This window comes from Medicago sativa, chromosome 7 (assembly GCF_051527215.1).
Source record: "Medicago sativa cultivar Bolivia chromosome 7, Bolivia_mono, whole genome shotgun sequence".
NCBI classification, from domain to species: domain Eukaryota; kingdom Viridiplantae; phylum Streptophyta; class Magnoliopsida; order Fabales; family Fabaceae; genus Medicago; species Medicago sativa.
In genome coordinates, this window is record NC_140755.1 from 96,896,322 (window position 1) to 96,919,849 (window position 23,528).

Sequence of the window (23,528 nt, forward strand, 5' to 3'; positions counted from 1 at the left end):
TCGTGATGAACATTTGGATCACGCAACTCGGATCTAGCACGCACATGATTTGCAAAAGTGGGTAACACCTCGGTTGAGTATGGTTGCGGTGTACTAGATCCACTTCCCTCAGATTGCTCAAAATCAGTCCAACGTTGAGCATATGTATCTCGTTCATCCTCAACAATCATATTATGTAATATGATGCATGACCTCATGATGATACCCAAATCAGCTATGTCCCACAAGCGAGCTGGTTCACGGATGATTTTAAATCGAGCTTGAAGCACTCCAAAAGCACGTTCGATGTCCTTCCTACAGCTCTCCTGTTGTTTTGCAAATAACTTATCGGGTTCACTTTGAGGAAGTCTAATCGATTTGACGAAAGTTGGATAAGAAGGGTAGATACCATCAGCTAGATAGTATGCCATATTATAGGGACGTTGATTCACAAAGAAATTCACCCTTGGAGCCTTACCCTGTTCCACATCATCAAACACCGGTGACCGGTCTAGAACGTTGATATCGTTCAATGTTCCTGGACATCCAAAAAAGGCATGCCATATCCATAGATCATGAGATGCAACTGCTTCAAGAATAACTGTTGTGGTTCCCTTATCCCCCCTAGTAAATTGACCTTCCCATGCTTTAGGACAATTTTTCCACTCCCAGTGCATGCAGTCAATACTCCCGATCATCCCTGGGAACCCCCGCATTTCACTAACATGTAGTATTCTTTGAAGGTCATCTTGGGTTGGTGCTCTCAGGTACACTGCCTCATACAATCGTATGATTCCTTTACAGAATCTACGTAAGCACTCCAATGCTGTAGTACCTCCTATTTTGATGTATTCATCGACCGCATCTGCTGCCACACCATATGCTAACATTCGCATTGCAGTTGTACATTTTGCTAAGGGTGATATACCTTCTTTGTCAGTGGCATCAACTCGCTGGGTGAAGTAGTTATCACTACTTGAAAGGTCTCCAACGATTCGAAGGAAAACGTGTTTTTGCATCCGGAACCGACGACGAAACATTGCATCGTCATATGTAGGCTCATTGGCAAAGTAGTCGTCAATGAGTCTTTGGTTTGCCGCTGAATGATCTCTATTTGAATATTTTCTACTACGAGATCCACTACCTTCCTCTATTTGTTTTCGACGCTGAATAAATCGGTTGACGATATAAGTGTCTTCAGCATCACGGTTTTTGAAGTAGGCTGTGAAATCATAAGGATCCATTGATAATTTTTGGTGATATTGGAAGTAGATATGAATAAGATTTGTGATATTGGAAGTAGATCTAAATGCAATTTGCGATATTGGAAGTAAATATGATAATTTTTTGTGATATTGGAAGTAGCTCTGAGTCCCTATATATAGAATATGTGTGGTGGACAGTGATGATAAAATATAGAATATAGTACTGAGGAATACCATGGGCTGTGATGCATAGTATGTGTAAAACAAGTAGTTTGGAATACCATGGGCTGTGAAATTAAATTCAAGTATGCATAGTATGTGTAAAGCAAATAGTGATGAATACCATGTGCTCTGTGAAATTAAAGTCACGTATGCATAGTATGCATAATTATTTAAAGTAAACATTGGGGACTAGACAACACTGACAATTATTTAAAGTAAACATTGGGGACTAGACAACACTGACAATTATTTAAAGTAAACATTGGGGACTAGACAACACTGACAATTTTGACCGAATACAAACAAATATTACAGTGAAATTAATTTCCATACAGCTCACGCTCCAAGTTTTCCAACATTTCTTTTTTCCTGTCATTGAGATGCTCTTGGGAACTTAACTTTATGTACAATTTCATTTTCTTCAATCTATTTTTCTCTTGTTGCACTGCAGTGTACTCTTTCATTTCTGCAGTGTACTCTTTCAAGTGTTCAATCTCTTGCACCTTCATTTCTTTGAATTTAACCCACTCATTTTTCTCCTCCTCCAAGGCAGCGTCCTTGCTTTGCTTTTTTCCTTTTTTTTTAGCTGCCTCCCTACCCATTGGACGAGCACTAGATCCTACAGAGTCATCGTGAGATCTCTTAGATCCACTACTTCCTGAGCCAACATTTCCTCCTACTTGACTAACATAACGTGGTTGATCACGGAGAGCGCGCCATTCTTCCTTTAAAGTAAACTGAACATTCTTCCCACATGCATATAATTCCTGGGCTTTTGCCTCCACATCATCTTCCGACCAACCGCTTCCTTGCAAACGCTTAGCGGCATCATAAGCACCAACCTATTTATTTATTACTTTGTTCATGTAATTAAAACGGTTTCGACATGCAACTAGATCACGGGGAGAATCAAATGAGCAATACTCATTACAATACTCAGCAATTTTACCCCAATATGTTTCTCCTCTCTGGTTTCTCCCAACAACACTGCTTGTTCCATATTTAATCCATGCACTAATTAGCACCAAATTTTGTTGAGTGTTCCATGCTGGTTCCTTACTTTTCTTGCTCTTAGGAGTTGAATCTTCAGTGCCTTCATCAGCAACTGCCATGCCACCAGGAGTTATTTGTGTTGAAAATTCAGGATATTGAGATGCACTACCACTGGGAAAATTTTCATTCTCCATTGGCATATAACCATGAAACGGGGGTGTTTGAGATGGATATCTCATCATCGATCCATAATATCCATGAAAGTTTGGAACAGAGGATGACTGGTTGAAATTTGGTGTAAAACCAAAATTAGGTACGTTTTGAGGTATGTTTTGAGGACGTTGGTTGAAAAATAGATTTGGATTTGGATGATTGTTGGGATTTTCGTAGTTAAATGGGAAATTAGAATAATTTTGGCTGTTGAAAGGGTTATTATTGGGATCCATTTCACAAAAAAGAAGATTAAAACTTCACTTAGTTTGCTAATAGAAAGATAATAATGAGATGAAGATAGTGAAAAACTTGGTTTTTTTTTCTGTGTCCAAATCAAATGAACCAAGTCTCTATTTATAGAGGAAAAAAATTCATGAATTTTGGTATTTTTTTTTTTTTTATAATTATTTTTCATCGAAATAATTGATTTAAAAAATTAAAATCATAAAATCTGCGTGACCAATCAGAACGTGACACGTGTGCAGGCTTATCCAAAAAGCAATCCATCTCTCTGCTGGTCTGCAGCTCATACGCTGCTGTCTGCGCGTGTGCTGCACGCGCCTGTGCGGTCCAATTGCACGCCGCCACGTGGCATTCTGTGGCAGATTAATTGGTGTTGAATCCGTTAATCCTCTCTCTCATCCAGCAGTTCATTCAACAGAGGTTCAACATGCCATTGCACTGGTTTTCCTTGTTGACTGTCAGTTTAAACACTCCCATTGCACATAGTCTTACAAGTTTCGATTATTTGATTTTAACACTCTAATTTTAATGATGTGACACAATTTGTGTGTTTGTCAACTTTCAAGTTTAAGACATGTCTTTCTACCATTAGATTAGATCAAATCTTCCTAATTTTTTACTCTTGTTGATATATATTTAAGGGTGTTCATATATTCGGACGACCCGTTCAATCCAATGACCCAAACAAATTCGTTTTGGGGTTCAACTTGTTCAAACTCTAGGTGGGTTGGTTCGAGCTATGAGTTTATCATTACAAACAATTTTCGAGTCCTCCAAAATGGAAGAATTTTGTATTACAAAGAAAAATTAACTCGCAAAATTCTCCTTTCACAATGTCCTCTATTTCTTCCATTTGTTCATTCATTTTTTTAAAAACTCACAAACAAAGCCTTAGGAAATAAGTTCGCTATATTAAGTCTTATAAGGAATCTTATCAATAGGTGTAATACTTGGAAATTCATATTCTCTTGAAACTAACTATTGACATGAAAATGTAATCTTAATCTTGGATGACAGCTTATGTTATAAATTCGTTCAAAATGAAATGAATAATTGGATTTAAATGTATACTTTAGTTTAAGCTGTCCCAGTGCTTTGTGAGTCACTTTTTATGCTGCTAACCTGAATACGTAGGCTAAGATATAACCACTTATTCAGTTTAAATTTTTTATTCAGATTGTAAAAAAATGCAGTGTTTATTGCAGTGGTATTTGTGACTTGCTTGACAACATTGAGGCACATTTCTTTGTCTTCTGCTATATAGTTATTGCTTAACTTAGAACTTGTGAGGCCATTCTATCAAAGTTATTGATTAGGATCACTGCAACATATATGTCCTTAAGTCAATTAGATTACTCTTTGTCCATATGGGTATTCATTCTACATGCATTTGTTTTTTGACTCAGATACAATATAATGTGTGCATAAGATATATCATGGTATTCTTTTTCATTCTTGTCGATCAACAATAATAGATATTTTTCATTTTACCTTCTAGCTTTGTGATCTTAATGCAACGGCATCAACAACCAACTAATGAAATGCAGAGAAGGAGGATTAAGGATCTTTCAAAACGCTCGGAGGAGGGCATGTTAAAAACTTCTCTCATTTTAAGGATCTTAATTTTCATTTTAATTTTAACTACTATGATTCTAGAAGTAAATTTCAAAGACTATTATTCTGTTGACGATGTTTTCGACTCATATTTTAGGAGGACTACATGAATTTGGATTCACTAGAGAGTCGTTTAACTAACTTCCTCCGACGAGTAGCTATGCTTGGCCGTTCTGAAGCGTACAAAGATGCAAGCACCAAGGTATACTGTAACACATTTACTCTTTATTTTCTGTTTCTGCATATTTTTTACTTTCCTATTTGGTTTGTTTCACGCCATTGCTGTTGGGAAACCTCTATTCTTGCATTCTCTATGGATTGAAGCATATTTTTTACTTTCCTATTTGGTTTGTTTCACGCCATTGCTGTTGGGAAACCTCTATTCTTGCATTCTCTATGGATATAACTTGATTAGGCTTATAATTATTTCCCTTCTTTACTAGGAATTGTCAATTCATTGCATGTCTCTTTTTCTGCAGAAGGTGTTACAATTATCTCTTTACTAGAAATTTAAATTGGAAACAAAGTTTAAAATCAAGGTTGTTGATAATGTGAATTACTATTCCCTTCAAGGATTTCAACATGCTTGTTCTGCCATTAGAAATCATGCTTTTCTCATCCACTTTTCGTTTTGCCTTTGCCTTATCAGAGCAAAAATTTAAGACAAATGGAATTTTAATTTTTACCTTTATCATTCAACAAAGTAATCCTTTGAATTGTCTTTACGTAGTACCACAATATATGAGAATTATGTTGAGACATATGAATAAGGAAATTTCTCTTTGCATTGTCTTTTTCTTTGCAAGCATTTCGCACAATGTTGGGTTTATAGTTTCCTTCAATCATTGCTTTTATTTGTTAAAGCTTCAAGTGTTTTCTTTCATCCTTACTCATCTTTTCAAAATGTTTTCAATCATTGCTTCTATATGCATATTATTGATCATATGACATATACTCATCTAATAAGAAATAATTTTTATCATCATTATTGTAAGGGAGTTCGGAATGTGCTTCAAAATCAGAAGCTTTGTAGTAAAATTCACTTGCATTTTGACACATTCTATTGTCTCGGTCCGTAATGAAAATATTTTGATACTGATATTTTCTTTGAACAAATTTGATACTGATATTTTCAAAACGTAGAACCTTGGAGTTTTATTTTGAGGGTGTTCTTTGGAGGGGTGAGTAGTGACGATGGGCGGTGGTGGATACCGTGTTTATAGTGTTTGTTTTTTTGGAGTGTGTTGTAGGTGTTGATGTGTTTTGGTGGGTTTATTTTCAGGGGTGTTCTTAGGTGGTTATGGTGTACCGTATATATGCGGCACCATTTGTATCTTGTTTCGTTTATACCCTGCGTCTTGCGGGGATTACGTTTAATAATATTTGCCGATTCAAAAAAAGAATGTTTATTTTGTTATGTGGGTGTGTGGGGGGGGGGGGGGGGGGGGGGGGGGGGGGGGTATGTTGTGCATGCTTATTTCTTGTTTTGTTGCTATATGCAGTTTGTTAGCAATTTCATTGATTACATAAGTTTAGAAATATTATAAAATCTGAAATTAAGCTACTCACTCAAATATAAGAACGTTATTATCAAATACAGTAGAAACTCTTTAAATTAATATTCGGTAAATTAATAAACTCTCTAAAATAATAAATTTGTCCGGTCCCGACTTGGGCCAATGTAAAAAATTGAAAAAATCGATAAAATAATAAGATAATAATTTTTCGGGAGATCCCTTTATAATTTTCGGTCCCAAGAAAATCATAAATTAATAATTCATAGAAACTGAAAAAAAATATATATTACACTCTATTGAACACATTTGTTCCTCTTGTTTACATTTACTGTACTTCAAAAGTCATTATTGATTTCCAATGTATATGAACTCAGTAGTTACTAATTTACGTTGAGTCTCAAGGTTCGCTGCAACGTAATTCTAAGAGGCATAGACTAATTTGCCTTTTTGTTTGGTATGTACAGTATAATTACTTAAAAACTCTTTAAATTAATAACTATTAATTTATTGATAAATTAATAACTCTCTAAATTAATAAATTTCTCCGGTCCTAACATTATTAATTTATAGAGTTTCTACTGTAATAGCAAATGTTTATTCTCTTTCCCAGCCTCAATTTTGCCAATATAGAATTTGTCTTAATGGGAGTAATTTTAATTTGATCAAATCTGTGTTGGCATGTTCCCGTAAGCTTAGCTCAGTTAGCAAGGACAATACATAATTACATAATATATATTCCCGTAAGCTTAGCTTAATGATTCTATTATGTTTCATTCTCTACGTTGTGTTCATTTTAATGCTTCATTCCATTATGTGTCATTCCCTCCTTTCTGTTCATTTTAAAATATTCAAACTAAGCCTAAAACTTAAAGCATATGTAGAGTCAGAGCAAAAAACATATTTTTCAAATACACGCTTAAAATTTTGAAATAGACATATGGTGATGGATAGTCTAATTGATTTCAAACACATGTTTGGTTATTAATGTGGTTCATGTTGATGCTAGAGCTAACTTCTTTGATGGTAAGTTGGTACAATGGACTAATTATAACCTGAATAGTTATAGCTTGGAGCCATGATGTTGATTGGAAAGATATTCAAGGCTTCTACCCCTCATACCTTGTGGTCGCGGGGAAGTCACATAAGAATTTATAGGAGAAAATATATAGACCTCCCTTGAGTTTTGCTTGAATGACACAAACCCCCCCTACTATTAACCATGTTTAGCTTCCTTTAAAACATAAACATTGCTGGAGAAAACAACCCACATCATCACTCAGAGATAACAATACAAATAGCAAAAAAGGGGGAAAATTGGAACACTAATAGCACTGCAATTGGATTACTACCATGAATTAGTGATCATTCATGACATAAGAATCACTATTTATAATAAGCCCTTTCACAAGAAGACTGAACCCAATGTCAAAAAAAACCTGTCACAAACCCAATAACACCGAACACATATAATTCCACAAGACTAGCACAAACATCAACAAGTTGTTATGCGAATCTGTGACCCAACCATTGTGTGTCGCTTCTACTTGTGAGTATTATCGTCATTGTTCCCATTTATCCCCACCAATTCGTCAGCTTATAACTTCCATACTGTGAGATAAATTCCTGCCGCATCAGAGATCGACCGAGAAGTCTATGTACTAGAAGTGGTGTCATGGTTTTTGTAGTCTAGGGTGGGGATAACCATGTTTTAGACGTGTAGACCACATATTCTCTTTTCCTTTGACTGATATGTTTTTTCTGTTTTCTTTTTTGTTCAATAGAGTTATTTAAAGATATGTCAACGGTGTTAATTGTGGAGGGAGATGTGTGTCATTAGTAAAAACAATGAGTGTCCAATTTGAAACTAGAGGAGTCTATGTGTTATTTAAAGAGTCTTTAAGAGATGTTAATGTAATTTTTCCTTTCTATGATTAGAATTTCTATAGATTAAAGGAAATGTACTTTTTTGCTAAAAAAAAAAGTAAATGGACTTGTTAACCATATTTTCTCTTTTCAATAAATTTGATTTCATATATTCATCCCGTAACAAACAATTGATATACTGTCTTTAACAAACTCCTTTCTATTTTGCACACTATATCTCTCCTATGTAAAACAATTTTTTCCATTAGAATTTTTCTTCTAATTTTAACTTGATTTTTTTTAATGTTACAATTTTATTTATAGAATCTTTAGCTTCATGGATCTATAGTTTGTTAAAAAAAAACTTGAATTTACAAAAGAAATAAGATTCAGTCTTACAAAAAAAAAATTGTTTAAGAAACTAAAATCACGTGTCCATCTTTCCACTCTTTTTATTGCGCTAGCGTATGTAGATTATCAACGATATTTTATAGAAATTTGCGTGTAAATTACAAACGAGATTCTATATAAATTTATTTATAGATATTTGTGACTTTCAAATATAACAAACTCAACAAACCATATTAATTTTTTTCAATGGTAACAATAATATAACAAATATAATAAAAATTCTTATCTTTTCAATAATAACACCAACGATATAGTTAGGGCTGGACAAGGACCCGCGACCCGGCCCAACCCGAAAAAAACCGAAAAAAAACCCGAGCTGAGTGGGTAAAAGCGGGTCTGCGGGTCAAACGGGTTATAAGTGCGGGTTCACAAGGGTATACATGGGTGGAGGCGGGTAACGGACCTTCACCCGCGGGTACCCGAACCCGCCCGTATGGGATTAGTAAAACGACGTCGTTTTACCTACTCCACTAACCCTAGATCTTCACACGCCTCACACGTCGTTTTACTCATTCATTTCATTTGTTCTAAAAAAAATTCTCACACGCCTCACACTCTTCACTTCACCTTCCTCTTCAAACCCTAGTGTCGCCGCCGCTTCTAACCACCACAACCTCACCATCAAATCCTCCTACCAACATGAATCACCACTTTCCAACTTGATTCCCTTTGTTTTACGTCTTTCTCTGTCAAGACACGCAAAAAAAAATGGAGGCCGATCCTGAATCTCTCTCACTCTCAGTCACTAACACCACCGTAGAACCCTAAATCGCCGTCGTTTACTACGCTCAAATCAAAGGTTAGATTTTATCTTTTTAATGTTTGTCATTTTTTCTTATTTTTGTTCGATTTAGGAGTGTGAGTGACTGTTTTTATTTTTTGTTTGCTCTGCATATGCTTCAGATCTAAAGGTTAGATATTTTGTTTTTAATCTTTGTAATTTTTTATTTTTATTTAGGGTTTATGAGTTTCTGACCACGTGCTTTTGTTTTTGTTTCATGATTCACATCCATGCTCTGCATATGCTTCAAATTTAAAGGTAAGATATGTTGTTTTTACTTTTGTTGTTGTTTCATGATGCATCGGTTCTACTGTGTGCTCAACCATTGGCCTTTAATTGCTGTTTTGGTTAATGTTACAGTAATCATTTTGTAAGGGTGGGGTAGGTAGCTGATGCTTCTGTAATGCGCTGCCTGGGAACTATTTGGTTAATGTTAATGTTTGTATTTTTATAACCTTTGATTTAGTGTTTCTGACTATTTACTTTTGTTTTTGTTTCATGATTCACGTCTGTGGTCTGCGTTTGTTTCAATCTCATCTCTGCTGCTTATGCATCTGCTGAAGATTTTAAGGTACATATAGTTTTGTCCCATGTTTTAGAATTTAAAGGACATATTTACACTAAAAAATTTAGTGTTGTTCTTTCAATTATGTTATGTGAAACATAATTTGTTAATATTTTCCTTGGTTATATTAATCTTTTTCTGTAGAGTTTTGTCCGTGAGTGGCTATCTTATCAGCTTTGTAAACTTCTATCTTTGCATATTTTCTAGATTCAAGAGGTAATATTGGATTTTAATATATTAAGTTTACTCAATTCCACTTTCTCTCTGTTTTTGTCCTTACTAATCTTTTTAGTAATTGGTTTGGTTTGATGCATATTTTGTTGAGTTTATTATTAATTGCTATGGCTTCTAACTTGTTAATGCTTATGTTTGTTGAGTTTATCCATGTTTTTGATGCATATTTTGTTGAGTTTATCCATGTTTTTGATGCACATAGCTTCTGACTTGTTAATACTTATGTTTGTTGAGTTTTTATCCATGTCTTTGATGCATACTTTGTTGAGTTTATGCATATTTTGTTGATGCTTATACTTCTTCCTTTGAATTCATTGTTTATTTGTTTATTTCTTATCCTAATGGTCTGTTATTTATTTTGTTTTTTTAGACACATGGGAAGTGGTACCACTAGTGTGAATCATTTTCCTCAAATTTCAATTCAAGTTGCTAGAACACAAGAAGTTGAGGCTGCTGAGTTCGTACATAGCCAAGGACCTGAACATGCTGAGTTAGTGCTAAATCTAAAGAAAAGAAACCATGCTAGACATCCTTCAATGACTTGGAGACATTTTACGAAGAAAAAAGACGCTGCCTTTTGTAACTTCTGTTTCACTTCTTTTATGTCAAATAGTTCTAGCCATCCAACTAACAACATGCTTAAACATATGATGATATGTCCAAAAAGATAAAGGTAGTTTTTTTTAACATACTGATTTAGTATTTTTGTTGTAACTTTGTATTTGATTTATTCTATGTTTACTCTCTGTTTTGATAGTTGCTTTGATTTTAGTTTGCTATATTGTTATATTTTGTGGCTTTGATTTATTAGTTACTAATGTATATTTTATGTATTTTTTTCACAGGTTAACAATATTACTGTGATAATGTATCTTGATCTATTGTGGATCAAGATATATAAAGGAGTTATTATTATATATCCAGATCCAGTTTCACTGTTATTATTTTCATGAGCACTGTATTAAGTTTTTTATTAGGAATATGTATATTTTTAAACTTATTTTTATTGGTTTTGTAAGTTAAATTTAATTTTAATCATATGACAGCTAAGGGACATCAAATGGGAAAATGGGACATCATCATCCCCATTTAACAAGATTTTTGAAAGAATTTTTTTTACTTATTTATGACAACATAATCCAAGTTAAATAAACATAAAAAATGGCTCAGTACAAGACAAAGTGAAACACTATAAAATTTAATGGGCAGAAATTTCTAAATGGCCCATTAAAATTAACAAAAAAATGGTCAATTACCGTGAAATAAAAAAAAATCGCAGCAAAATTGATTGGGCCAGAAATGGTTGAACGGCCCAGTAATTGGTCCAACCCGTTTAGGCCCAACCGTTTGACCCGTAACCCGATTCACCCGAACCCGTCCAATCCGAGACCATTTTTTGGGCAGAAATGGGTGTGTGTTCTACACCCACGGGTTGGGCTGGGTGGGAGGTTTGAGCCCGAACCCGCCCAAACCCGCCTGATGCCCACCCCTAGATATAACATTATTATAAATAAAAAATTGTTTAAAAATATAATTGAAATAAAAGAAAGTCAACCCGAAAATCCTCTAAAAAAAAGCTACTATTTTCTTTACATATATGGTACAGATATATAGTATAGTATAGATTTCCTAAAAAAAAAAAAAGGGTAAAGCATAGATAACAACCGAATTTTCCAAATACATATAAATTAATCAGATTTTTTTTAGGGAATAAATTAATCAGATTTTGTATAGCTCAGTTGGCAAGGACATGCATTATTATATATAGGGGTCGGGGTTCGAACCCCGGACACCCCACTTTTTTTTTTTTTGACAGAAACAAATTTAACTATTATCATTAATAAACCAATGTTCAAAGAAGTATAAGAATTAAAAATATGGTGACTAGCCCAAGAACATGCCGCCCTAGCTATGTTCGCTTGAAGTTGTAATGTAAAGATAATTGATGACTAATACTAGAAACAATAGCATAGAATTCCGAATCACCATGGCCCGGAGACGATAGAGCTTGTACTAGAGTAGATGAGTCGGATTCGAAGACAACCCGGTTCCATCTGTTAGCATCAACAAAGTGAAGGGACTCGAGTAAGGCTACTGCCTCCCCCTCCAAAACAGTCATATTTGCCCGCTGCCATTTCGTTTGAGCCTGAATAAGTTGCCCACGGGAGTCTCTAACACAACACGCAAAAGATGTAATATGATTACGGTCATTGAACGCGACGTCCACATTGCACTTCAACTACGTCTCGGTCGGTTTCTTCAAACTTGCACTTTATTCTGCCTGTATTAGGAGGACAACACTAGATGCATAAAGACACCCCACTTATTCACCCTGAAAAGGTGAATTCTAGCCACTCAGGAGATTACTTGACAAAAAAAATTAATCAGATTTATTGAAAAGAATTATTGTAGTAAATAACAAGACGTGCAATTAACTTGTACACCAAAAACGACACACAAGATCAAGCGAGTAACACAAAGTTTTGGTACGTGTCTTTCTCTCTTTCTCCACGGCAAAAGCATGGTCAATCTTTGTCGTCGCTAATTTTGTTTTCATAGTTCCTTTTCAGATTTTGTATACAATTTTACACTCCCGTTTAGTACCGTAACATGCATTTGTTCCTTTGATTCATTCAATATCTAGGTTTCCTAATAATAGTTACGCATAATTGATTGAATTTGTATGTTATATATCTACTCTTTCAATCATCCATCACAACAAAACCATAGGGAATCCGTTTAGCCTCTTTTAGAAAATTTGTATATATTCTGATTATAGGTTTTTTCTTAGTACTTTTTTATTGGTGCAATCTTCTTAATACTTTTTATTAGCACCTTAAATTAAATTGTTCACTTTATATTGACATTTAAATTGATTTTGACGTTGAATTTTCACATGAAGCAGCTGATGGTGTAATCCTTGGATTTAGGCATTGTTGAATTTGCGCAGAGTCTGATACTGGTGAAGAATTAATATGAATCAACAGACAGATATTCCAGGGCACATATCTGGACAGGTACCCAATCAAGCAGGGTCTCAGTTGCCTGGACAGACCCAACTGAATGGGAATGCCCTCCCATCACAGATGCCATCTTTAGGCCGATCAACAATTAATACGGAATTTCTTAGAGCACGCGCACTTATCCGAGATAGGATGTAAGTTACTATTTGTTTGTTTAACTTGTCAATGGGTGTAATATTTGGAGATTGATATTTTCTTGAAACTAACTATTGGCATGAAAATGTAATCTTAATCTTGGAAGATATAAATATAACCATTTAATCGTTTTAAATTTTTTACTCAGATTGTGATTATATGTAGTGTTTATAGTTGGTATTTTTGCGACTTGCTTGACGACATTGAGGCGCATTTCTTTTTCTGCCTCTATATAGTTATTGCTTATCTTTGAACTTGGCAAGCCATTCTATCAAAGTTATTGATTTGGATTACTACAGTACATATGTCATTAATTAAGTCGATTATATTAATCTCTGTCTATGTGTGTTCCACATGCTTTGGTTATTTTTACGAAGATACGATATAATATGTGCATAAGATATATCACGGTATTCTTTTTCATTCTTGTCGATTTTACTTGACAGCAATAATAGATATTTTACATTTTACTTTCCAGCTATGAGATGTTATTGCAACGGCATGCACAACCAGTTAGTGAAATGCAGAAAAGGAGGATCAAGGATCTTTCAAAACGCCTGGAGGAGGGCTTGTTAAAAGATTCTCTCTCTAAGGTTTTTTCTGGATCCCATGTTAATTTTCTTTTCACTATTGGGAGGGATTTAAATCTTCCTTAATTTTTAAATACTCAAGATTTATGATTCTAGAAGTAAATTTCAAAGACTATTATTCTGTTGACAATGTTTTGGACTCGTCTTTTAGGAGGACTACATGAACTTGGATACACTAGAGAGTCGTTTAACTAATTTCCTCCGACAAGAAGCTATGCATAATCACAACAAACAGAATCCCCAGCTTGTTAGCTCTTCTCCCATGGGTACAATGACACCAACCCCTGATATGTCGCATGGTTCAAATTCAAGCATGGCGGTTGCATCCTCTATAGACGCCTCGAGGATTTCTTCCAGTGGGTGTAATCGCATAGTATCAACCTCTTTCAATGGTGTAAATATGTTACCAGCAGGTGGCATGCTTGGCAGTTCCAAAGATCACAAAGATGTAAGTATACTCTTTATTTTCTGTTTCTGCATATCTTTTGAGGTATGTTATTTGAACAACCATTTTTTTGGACAAATTATGGTTGTAGTATTGTACATATATAATTTCTCTATTTTTTACACTATTGAATAATAAATATGAAACTACAGGAACATGTTCCAGGGAAGATATCCGGAGAGGTACCCAATCAAGCAGGATCTGAGTTCCCTGGACAAACCCAACTGAATGGGAATGTCCTCCCAACACAGATGCCATCTTTAGGCGGATCAACGATTAATATGGACCCTGAAGAATTGCTTAGAGCACGCTCATTTATTCAAGAGAGGATGTAAGTTACTATTTGTTTGTTTAACCATATTACATTCCTTTAGGCTTTGTTTGTGAGTTTGGTGAGGAAGGGAGGGGAGGGTTTGGAAAAAGGAAAGAGCAAGTGGAAGAAATAGGGGGGATCTTCATGATACAAGATCATCCTCATTTAGGGGAATTCAAAAATTATATTGGAAGAGGGTTCTGGAGGGATTGTGTTATGAAGAAATATACCCCCCCTCCAAACCCTCCTTTCTCAATATTACCTATTTTACAAAGGCCTTATCTCTAAACTCGCAAACAAAGCCTTAGGGGATAACTTGACTATATTAAGCCTAATGTGGAATCTTATCAATTGGTGTAATACTTGTGGATTCATATTTTCTTGAAACTACCCATTGACATGAAAATGTAATCTTAATCTTGGAAGCCAGCATATGTTACAAATTGGTTTGAAATGAATAGTTGGATTTATATAGAAAAAATGGGAAAGGAAAACAATTTTTGGCACTCGGTCATTGTAAATATATAATTTTATATGTTACCTGTCCCAATGCTTTGTGGATCACTTTTACTACTGCTTATCTGAATATGTATGCTAAGATATAACCATTTATTCGGTTTAAATTTTTAATTCAGATTGTAAAATATGTAGTGTTTAGAGTTGGTATTTGCGATTTGCTTGACAACATTGAGGCACATTTATTTGTCTTCCGCTATATAGTTATTGCTTACCTTTGAACTTGTGAGGCCATTCTATCAAAGTTGTTGATTAGGATCACTGCAGCATATATGTCCTTAAGTCAATTAGATTACTCTTTGTCCATATGGGTATTCATTCTACATGTATTTGTTTTTTGACTCAGATACAATATAATGTGTGCATAAGATATATCATGGTATTCTTTTTCATTCTTGTCGATCAGCAATAATAGATATTTTTCATTTTACCTTCTAGCTTTGTGATCTTAATGCAACGGCATCAACAACCAACTAATGAAATGCAGAGAAGGAGGATTAAGGATCTTTCAAAACGCTCGGAGGAGGGCATGTTAAAAACTTCTCTCATTTTAAGGATCTTAATTTTCATTTTAATTTTAACTACTAGGATTAGGATCGCTGCAGTATATATGTCATTAAGCCAATTAGATTACTCTGTCCACGGGTGTTCTACCTGCTTTTGTTTTTTTGACTCAGATACAATATAATGTATGCATACGATATATCATGGTATTCTTTTTCATTCTTGTCGATCAGCAATAATAGATATTTTACATTATACCTTTCAGCTTTGTGATCTTAATGCAACGGCATCAACAACCAACTAATGAAATGCAGAGAAGGAGGATTAAGGATCTTTCAAAACGCTTGGAGGAGGGCATGTTAAAAGCTTCTCTCACTATGGTTTTTCCTGGATCTCATTTTCATTTTCTTTTCACTATTTGGAGGGATTTAAGTCTTCCTTAATTTTAATTTTCTTTTCACTATTGGGAGGGATTTAAGTCTTCCTTAATTTTAATTGTCAGTCCTCAAGATTTATGATTCTATAAGTTAAAAATAACAAGGTGCCTTCATACTTCCTCCTCCTTAATTTCAAAGACTATTATTGTGTTGACAATGTTTTTGACTCATATTGTAGGAGGAGTACATGAACTTGGGTACCCTAGAGAGTCGCTTATCTAATTTCCTCCAACGAGCAACTATGCTTGCAAGTTCCAAAGCTCACAAAGCTGTAAGCACCAAGGTGTGTTGTAACACATTACTCTTATTTTCTGTTTCTGCATATTTTTCACTCTCCCATTTGGTGAATTTCAGGCCATTGCTGTTGTGAAACCTCTATTCTTGCATTCCCCAAAGATATAACGTGATTAGGCTTATAACTCTTTCCCTTCTTTACTAGGAATTGTCAATTCATTGCGTGTCTTTCTTTTTTGCAGAAGGTGTTACAAACTAAAACTCCCAAGGATATTCCAGCAACCACCTTTCCCACTGGTGATCATGTTGAGCCTCCTCCAAAACAAACATTAATTAAACAAGTAATCGTGGCACTTCCTTCTCGAACTCCTGCTTTGACGGAGAGTAATCAATTGAAAGATGAGGCAGTTGATGTTTCCCAGAGTGCCATTGCAGTTGATGTTGAAAATGTGCAAACACCTGTAAAAAATGACGTCCATTGACAAAAATCTGGCACCAAAGATTTAGTCGTCAATGACAATTTGACAATTTCTTCCTACCATGCTCCAAAACATGGTACAGAATAAGGAGTATTATCCTTGAAATGTATATTAAAAACACAGTTTAAAATCATGCTTTTTTAATCCACTTTTCTTTTTGCCTTTGCCTTATCATAGCAAAAATTCAAGACAAATGGAATTTCAATTTTTACCTTTATCATTCAACAAAGTGATTCTTTGTATTGTAAATTTACTTTTTTACGTAGCACCACAAGATATGAGAATTAGGTCGAGATATATGAATAAGGAAGTTTTTCTTTGCACTATCTTTTCCTTTGCAAGCATTTCACACATATCGGGTTTATAGTTTCGAATATTCACCATCGATGGCCCTCAATAGTTCATCGCCATTGAGATTTGTCAGTGTGCATGCATTTAATTTGGGAAGAATCATTTTCAATGATCAGACTTCCGAATTTTCGACAAGACTCATTCACGAAAAATATTACTCATTACATTAAACCAGCCAACACAATTTTATATGTGCGGCTTTCTCTGCCTACTTACTGGCATGGAACATGATAGAATTTGTTCCATCGCATACCACTGTTTCCTTCAATTTGCACTTTCCCCCAATTTGGAGTGTATGTAATGGAATGAAGTTTTATAATAATATAATATAATATAATTAGTTTTTTTTACCCTTTTTATTTTATCACGTCAACTGCCATTAACCCATAAGTCCTTCATGTTTTACGTTTATTTTGTTATCGATGGGTTATGTTTTCCGTATTTATTTATTATTCTGTATTTTACTATATGCATTTTGTTACCAATTTCATTGACTACATAAGTGTATGAATGTTTATTCTCTTTCCCAGCCTCAATTTTGCCAATATAGAATTTGTCTTAATAGGAATATTTTAATTTGATCAACTTTATGCTAGCACCCACAATCGTTTTGAGCACTGTTAATTTAAGTTTGTTTAATTTCGTTCCGCTCATGGGAAAAAAAATATCTTAAATATTTAACTTAGGTATATATGTAGCTACCCCATAAAGATATTATTTGGCCACTCCAAACAATTTTGTTGGTTAAAACAGAGATATTATAAAAATATTGATAATCTATTTAGTTTAGTGTCAATTATGGATAAATTTGACTTCTAAAAACTCCTTAGAGCTCAATTTTTATAAATAACTATTGTTAGCTTTTATTTTCTTTGTTGCAGTTTCATTAAATATGAGTAAAATTAATTAAGTTTTGTATATTAGGTGTTTGCCAATTTTTTTCCTTCTTTATATTTTTCCTTGTTTGCTTTACTTTTTATACAAACATGGCAATATTGATTTGATGAGAATCTTTAAAATGAAATGAAAAAGTTGTGATTGTATTGTGTATCTATTTGGTATCTATACTCCTCAAATTATTTTTGTTGTCTAGAAAATTATGGAACTAGGCATCTGAATTTGATAAATGAATGAGCTCAAAATGTTTGTTAAAATCAGTACAACATGAAGCAATGGTGAAGTATTATCTGCTGCCAAAATGAAGTATTGGTAAAACATTAAAAGTGTAATATCCATGACATGTGAAGTTGGACCTAGTTGATCACATTGTGTGGCTCAGCCATTTTGTTTGAAAAGGGGAAAAAAATTGAGAGAAAAAAAATCTAAGTGGTTAGAATATTCATGCTTCCGATTTGCAACATTGACTCCCAAGTTATTGATTGAATCAATAATTTATTGAAGTCAGTCTTTCAATAGGAACTAAAATGAACACTGCAACAAGACGCAAAATCAAACAACACCGCACACAGACAATATAATATATTCAAGAGCCTAACCAACTCCTTTTGTCTCTCATCAAAGTAATTTTGTTTTTGACAAAAACAAAACGATATTCATTTATTCAAATCAATATAATATATAAGATATATCCAAATGTTCAACTTTGCTAAAAACTTAAAGGGTGAATTTGCGAACAAACTCAACCATCCATGTTAATAGCAGACAACTGGATCTGCAACGTTGACGCTCAAATCATTGATTGAAGCTATAATTTATTGAAGTTATTATTTCAATAGAAATAAAAATTAATACTCCAACAAGGCACAAAATTAAACAACACCTCACAAGACGACGAACAACACAACGCCGCATTCATACAACGAAATCACGAAGAAAAAAACACGAAGGAAAAATTTGATACATGAGAAAATCACTTATTTAGATTGAAAAAAAAAAGTGAAAAAGATGCAGAGTTGTGTTTCTATGTCAAAAATGATCTAAAATCATCCCTCCTCAATGAGTGAAGGAGAAAGAAAACTTAGAGAGAATGTGGAGTTTTTCTAACTAAAATAACTAGGGCTTGGCTTTTTTATTTTAATCATTCATCTATCGAATTAATACATTAAAACAAGTAAAAATATTAGGGTTAAATATATTTTTGGTCCCTATAAAATTAGGACTTTTTAAGTTTAGTCCTTACTTAATTTTAATAGTTCTTTTAGTCCCTAAAAGAAATTCTGCACTCAGTATTAGTTCCTACTCAAATCAAATTTGTTTAATTTATGCTTAAACTCTTGAGTTTTTGAACAATTTTTTCGCAGACATGTTAAGAACATTACTAAAAGTTCCTCTGCAAAAAATTGTCACAAAATTTGATTTCTACGTCCAGATTTTGTTACTTTTATCTTTAATTTTCGTCGTTTTAAAAAATTCATATTTAATTATTTTCTTGTTAAAAAATTCTAAATTTTAGTAAATGAACCTTTCATAGTTTTCTAAACTTGTCTAAAAAAAAATCGTTCAAATATTTAATAGTTTAAGGATAGTTAAACAAACTTTGTTTTAGCAAGGACTAAAATTAGAAGTTTTTTTTTTGTAAGGACTAAAAAATCATTAAAATTCAGTAAGGACTAAACTTAGAAGTTTCCAATTTTATAGGGACCAAAAACATATTTAACCCAAAATATTATAGACACTTTCTTTCCAACACTCTCTAACATTATCTCTTATTAGGTGAAATTCATGCCGATAGCAACCAAAAAACTCAAAGTCGCCAATACACTTACCGTGACGAATACACTTGAAATAAGAGAGAAAAAGGAAGAGAGAAAATAAAAATGAATATAAAAGAGAGTTGTCAAAAAGTTGTCATAAAGTTATTTAAAAAAAACAAAAAATTGTCGTAAAGTGTTTGTAATAATTATATAGCACCCCATTTTTCCTTAAAAAAAAATAAAAATAGAAACCCTCAAAATCAAATAAACCCTAATATTTACGGCCTCATTCTCTCTCTCTCTCACGAACCACACCGTTGATCACCGCAATTGACTTCGCTCTCTCTCTCGAGCACTAATGGGTATGATCTCCATCTTTGCCATTATCTTGTCACTGTGAGGAAAATCAACTCAATTCAAGACTAGGTCTCACACCCACTCACTAGTCACTATCATTCCGTGTCCTTCCCTTCCGCCACTGCAATATCCGATCGAACTTCTCTGATTGCATCCTCTTCCTTCCCAAATCTCAATCGCTTCTTGCGTATGCTCTCAGAAATTCATTGCTAATAGCTACTTCTTCCCTCCTATTTGTATACTAGCTGAGCCATCCTTTTTTACTGCACATTAGAATCAGACTCTTGTACGGAAATTCAAATCAATGTTTTTTTTGGATTGTGCATTTTGTCCGGCGACCTTTCCTTTATCCCGTGACGGTTCTGTTCGTCTTCCACGTCTGTACTGCACGTGATCATTATAGAGTAAAAGTTAGGGTTTCGTTCTTCTTCTTATCATGTCATGTCTTACTGCACGTGATCATTATAGGAAATTTTTTTTTCTTCTGCCCCTATCACCAAAAAAATTGATATGTCTGCCTCTAGTTGAAAATTATTGTTACAAATGCCCTGTTCTTCATTTAAATTGGCGAGCATGACCATTTTTTCAACATCCTGCAGGCTTTTTTCTGAGCTTCTGTACTGCTCTACATTTCAGTTGACGAGCATAATTTCTTTTTGTTTCTTCCTTCATGTTCTTTATTTTAAATGGCGAACTAGCCATTTTAGATTAAATGGCGAGCATGCCATATTATGAGAATCCAAATGAAGCACATAAAAAAATAATGAAGCACACATAAACTTAAGTTTGAGAAATTGCATGGAAGCCAAGCCAAGTGTAGCTCAAGGAGGGGATTGCCCATGCACGTCCCGTCTCCACCAATACCACTTAGTGATATTACCATTTGTTAGCAATAATATATTAGTAACTATGTGAATTTTTTTATTCAATATGGCATGGTCGCCATTTAAAATAAAGAACATGAAGAAAACAATAAAAAATAAATTATGCTCGCCAACTAAAATGTAGAGCGGTATAGAATTGCAGAAAAAAGCCTGCAAGATGTTGAAAAATGGTCATGCTCGCCAACTTAAACGAAGAACAGGGGCATTTGCAACAATAATTTTTAACTAAGGGCAGACGTATCAATTTTTTTGGTGATAGGGGCAGAAGAAAAAAAAATTCTCATTATAGAGTAAAAGTTAGGGTTTCTTTCTTCTTCTTATCATGTGATGGGCTATTGCTTTCATTCTAGTGGTATATTTTTATATTAAGCTACCCCTAATGACTTTGGGTGGATAATTTTTGTGTAACTTTACTTGCTTTCGATCGAAAACGGGTTACCTAATTGGATCCCATTTTCTAGGACTCGGAGGATGGAATATACATAACAAAACTATATTATATTCTTTGATTGACTGTGAAAATATGACGACAACAACAACAATCTCTTCCTCCCGAAAGGAAAATATATATATATATATATATATATATATATATATATATATATATATATATATATATATATATATATATAGGGGGTTGTTAACTTGCACCCACCTAAAAACACTAAGGTGCAAGTTAACAAGCTGCACCTACTAGTTATTTACCAAAACACCCATGTTTTTCTATTATAAACAAATATTATTTATGCTATTTACAAAAATGTCCTTTTAATTAAAATAAAGTTTAATAGAGACAAAAGGGTGTTTTAGTAAAGTACAAGTAGGTGCAGCTTGTTAACTTGCACCTTAGTGTTTTTAGGTGGGTGCAAGTTAACAGCCCCCATATATATATATATATATATATATATATATATATATATATATATATATATATATATATATATATATATATATATCACTATTGACCCCAAACAAATTTCACACACTCTATTAACCACATTTTATATGAGTAATAATTATTGTGAATTTTTTTTTTTTTGCTTATTGGCTAAATTTACTATCAGTTTTAAAAAAATATTTTATTTTTCTTGATGTGGCCATCTCATGAAATTATTGTTAGCTTCGCCGCGGAATGAATGTATAGAGTCGGAGTGAAACACTTATTTTCAAAAACACATTTGGAGTAGATGTATGCTGGTAGACTGTCAAATTGATTTCAAATTTGGTTATCAATGTGGTTCATATGGATGCTAGAGCTTATTTCTACCGGAGATATAGTAGGTTAGTTACTATAGTTGGTTATTACTTAGTGCATGTATAAATAATGTATTCAAATTGTACTTATCTCTTCACTTATAATATTTTCATTGTTATCAATAAACAAGAGTTTGAAGCTTTGCCTTTATCTTTTCCATGATGCCATGTTTCATGACACTTTGATGGTAATTTGGTACAATGGATATATGCATCAAATCTTGTGGTCGTGGAGAAGTCATATGGAAATTTTCATAATTAGAATTACCTTGTTTATATATAGAGAGATTTTCTATTTTATAAATATGAATGATTGAATTGTTCGCCACTTACCAGTTGAGTGATTAAATAATGATATCATCATCGTTAAATATATAGGGGGATGATAAAAATTTCAAATTGCTCCTTTTTTTTTTGCACAAATCAAAATGTCATATATATTAACAACAACAGTGAAGCTCCATGCACAAGGAGTGCAAAGAGCACCACCAATCAAAGTTTACAGACACAAGGAGCCAACAACAAGAGACAAGCATAATAGACAACAGTCAGTGGACACCCATACAAGGTAGTGGATGTCTCCACCAATCATGATAACAATAATAAAAGGATGCCTGTTTAGCTTTCAACCACAAAAAAGAGAGTAATTTGACTCGCTCAAAGAGAACCAAAGGAGTAGACACCATATTGTTGAAGATATGGTTATTACGTTCCTTCCAAATTACCCAAACGCAAGCAAACCATATAACCTTAAAGAACGAGTGAGTACCACGCGGCATCCCTGCCATGAAGGAAAGCTGGATGAAATGATCACGAATCTGACAAGGAGCAACCACCGAGATCCCTATCCAATTCCAAACAAGAAGCCACAAAGAGTAGGACAACTCGCAATCAAGGAATATATGTTTAGCTGTTTCGGAAGCTCCACACCCGGTTGCACAAGCCAAGTCGTTCGCATGAAGGATATTCCGCCGCACAAGATTATCTTTTGATGGAAGCCGGTTACGTAGTAGACGCCACACGAACAAAGAAACTTTCTCAGGGATGTTCCTATGCCATACATCATCCACAAGACTCCTATCCACCTGCTCACCTGAAGTTGTGAGAAAGCGATAGGATTCCCGCACCGAATAACCGTGCACAGGGTCTAAAAGCCATCTCCACGAATCAGTGACATCAACCTGCAAAACAATGTTATGTAACACCTCGGAACAGTCCCTCACACTATCTTCCTCCCAAGCTAACAAACGGCGTCTCCACTCCCACGCCCTTCCCCCCACCTCCCACCCTAAACTCTCCATCTCCTTCACCGTACATTCCTTATTTATGGCTAAATCAAAGAGTCTAGGAAATTTGAATCGCAAAGGCGTTTCCCCAACCCAATGATCGAACCAAAATAAGGTTGTCCTGCCATCTCCCACTAACCTGCGGACATTGTCATCAAACCAACTTCCCACTCCCTCACCAACCCCCCCTCTGACTCGACATATAGACCTCCACCACATAGAATCA

At 34.2% G+C, this 23,528-nt stretch overlaps 2 protein-coding genes and 1 pseudogene across 3 annotated transcripts; 2 read left to right on the forward strand and 1 right to left on the reverse strand.

The window, feature by feature from the left end:
- Nucleotides 1-1,726: 1,726 nt before the first annotated feature.
- On the reverse strand, nt 1,727-3,311 carry LOC146910810 (uncharacterized; annotated as a pseudogene).
- Nucleotides 3,312-4,575: 1,264 nt separating this feature from the next.
- LOC146910811 (uncharacterized) lies at nt 4,576-10,909 on the forward strand. The gene is made up of 6 exons (XM_085729467.1): nt 4,576-4,671; nt 9,115-9,118; nt 9,229-9,299; nt 9,641-9,822; nt 10,211-10,513; nt 10,686-10,909. Exons 1-5 carry the CDS (start codon nt 4,576-4,578, stop codon nt 10,509-10,511), a joined length of 654 nt encoding a protein of 217 aa, XP_085585593.1. The 3' UTR covers nt 10,512-10,513; nt 10,686-10,909.
- A 1,403-nt stretch (nt 10,910-12,312) lies between these two features.
- Nucleotides 12,313-16,842, forward strand: LOC146910812 (uncharacterized). 2 transcript variants are annotated; one of them, XM_085727770.1, is made up of 7 exons: nt 12,313-12,997; nt 13,477-13,591; nt 13,740-14,036; nt 14,186-14,364; nt 15,632-15,746; nt 15,982-16,086; nt 16,280-16,842. In XM_085727770.1, exons 1-7 carry the CDS (start codon nt 12,816-12,818, stop codon nt 16,517-16,519), a joined length of 1,233 nt encoding a protein of 410 aa, XP_085583896.1. In that variant the 5' UTR covers nt 12,313-12,815; the 3' UTR covers nt 16,520-16,842. The 2 variants fall into 2 exon arrangements, with proteins under 2 accessions (XP_085583896.1, XP_085583897.1); XM_085727771.1 differs by having other exon boundaries at nt 12,447-12,997; nt 15,982-16,074.
- Nucleotides 16,843-23,528: the final 6,686 nt, after the last annotated feature.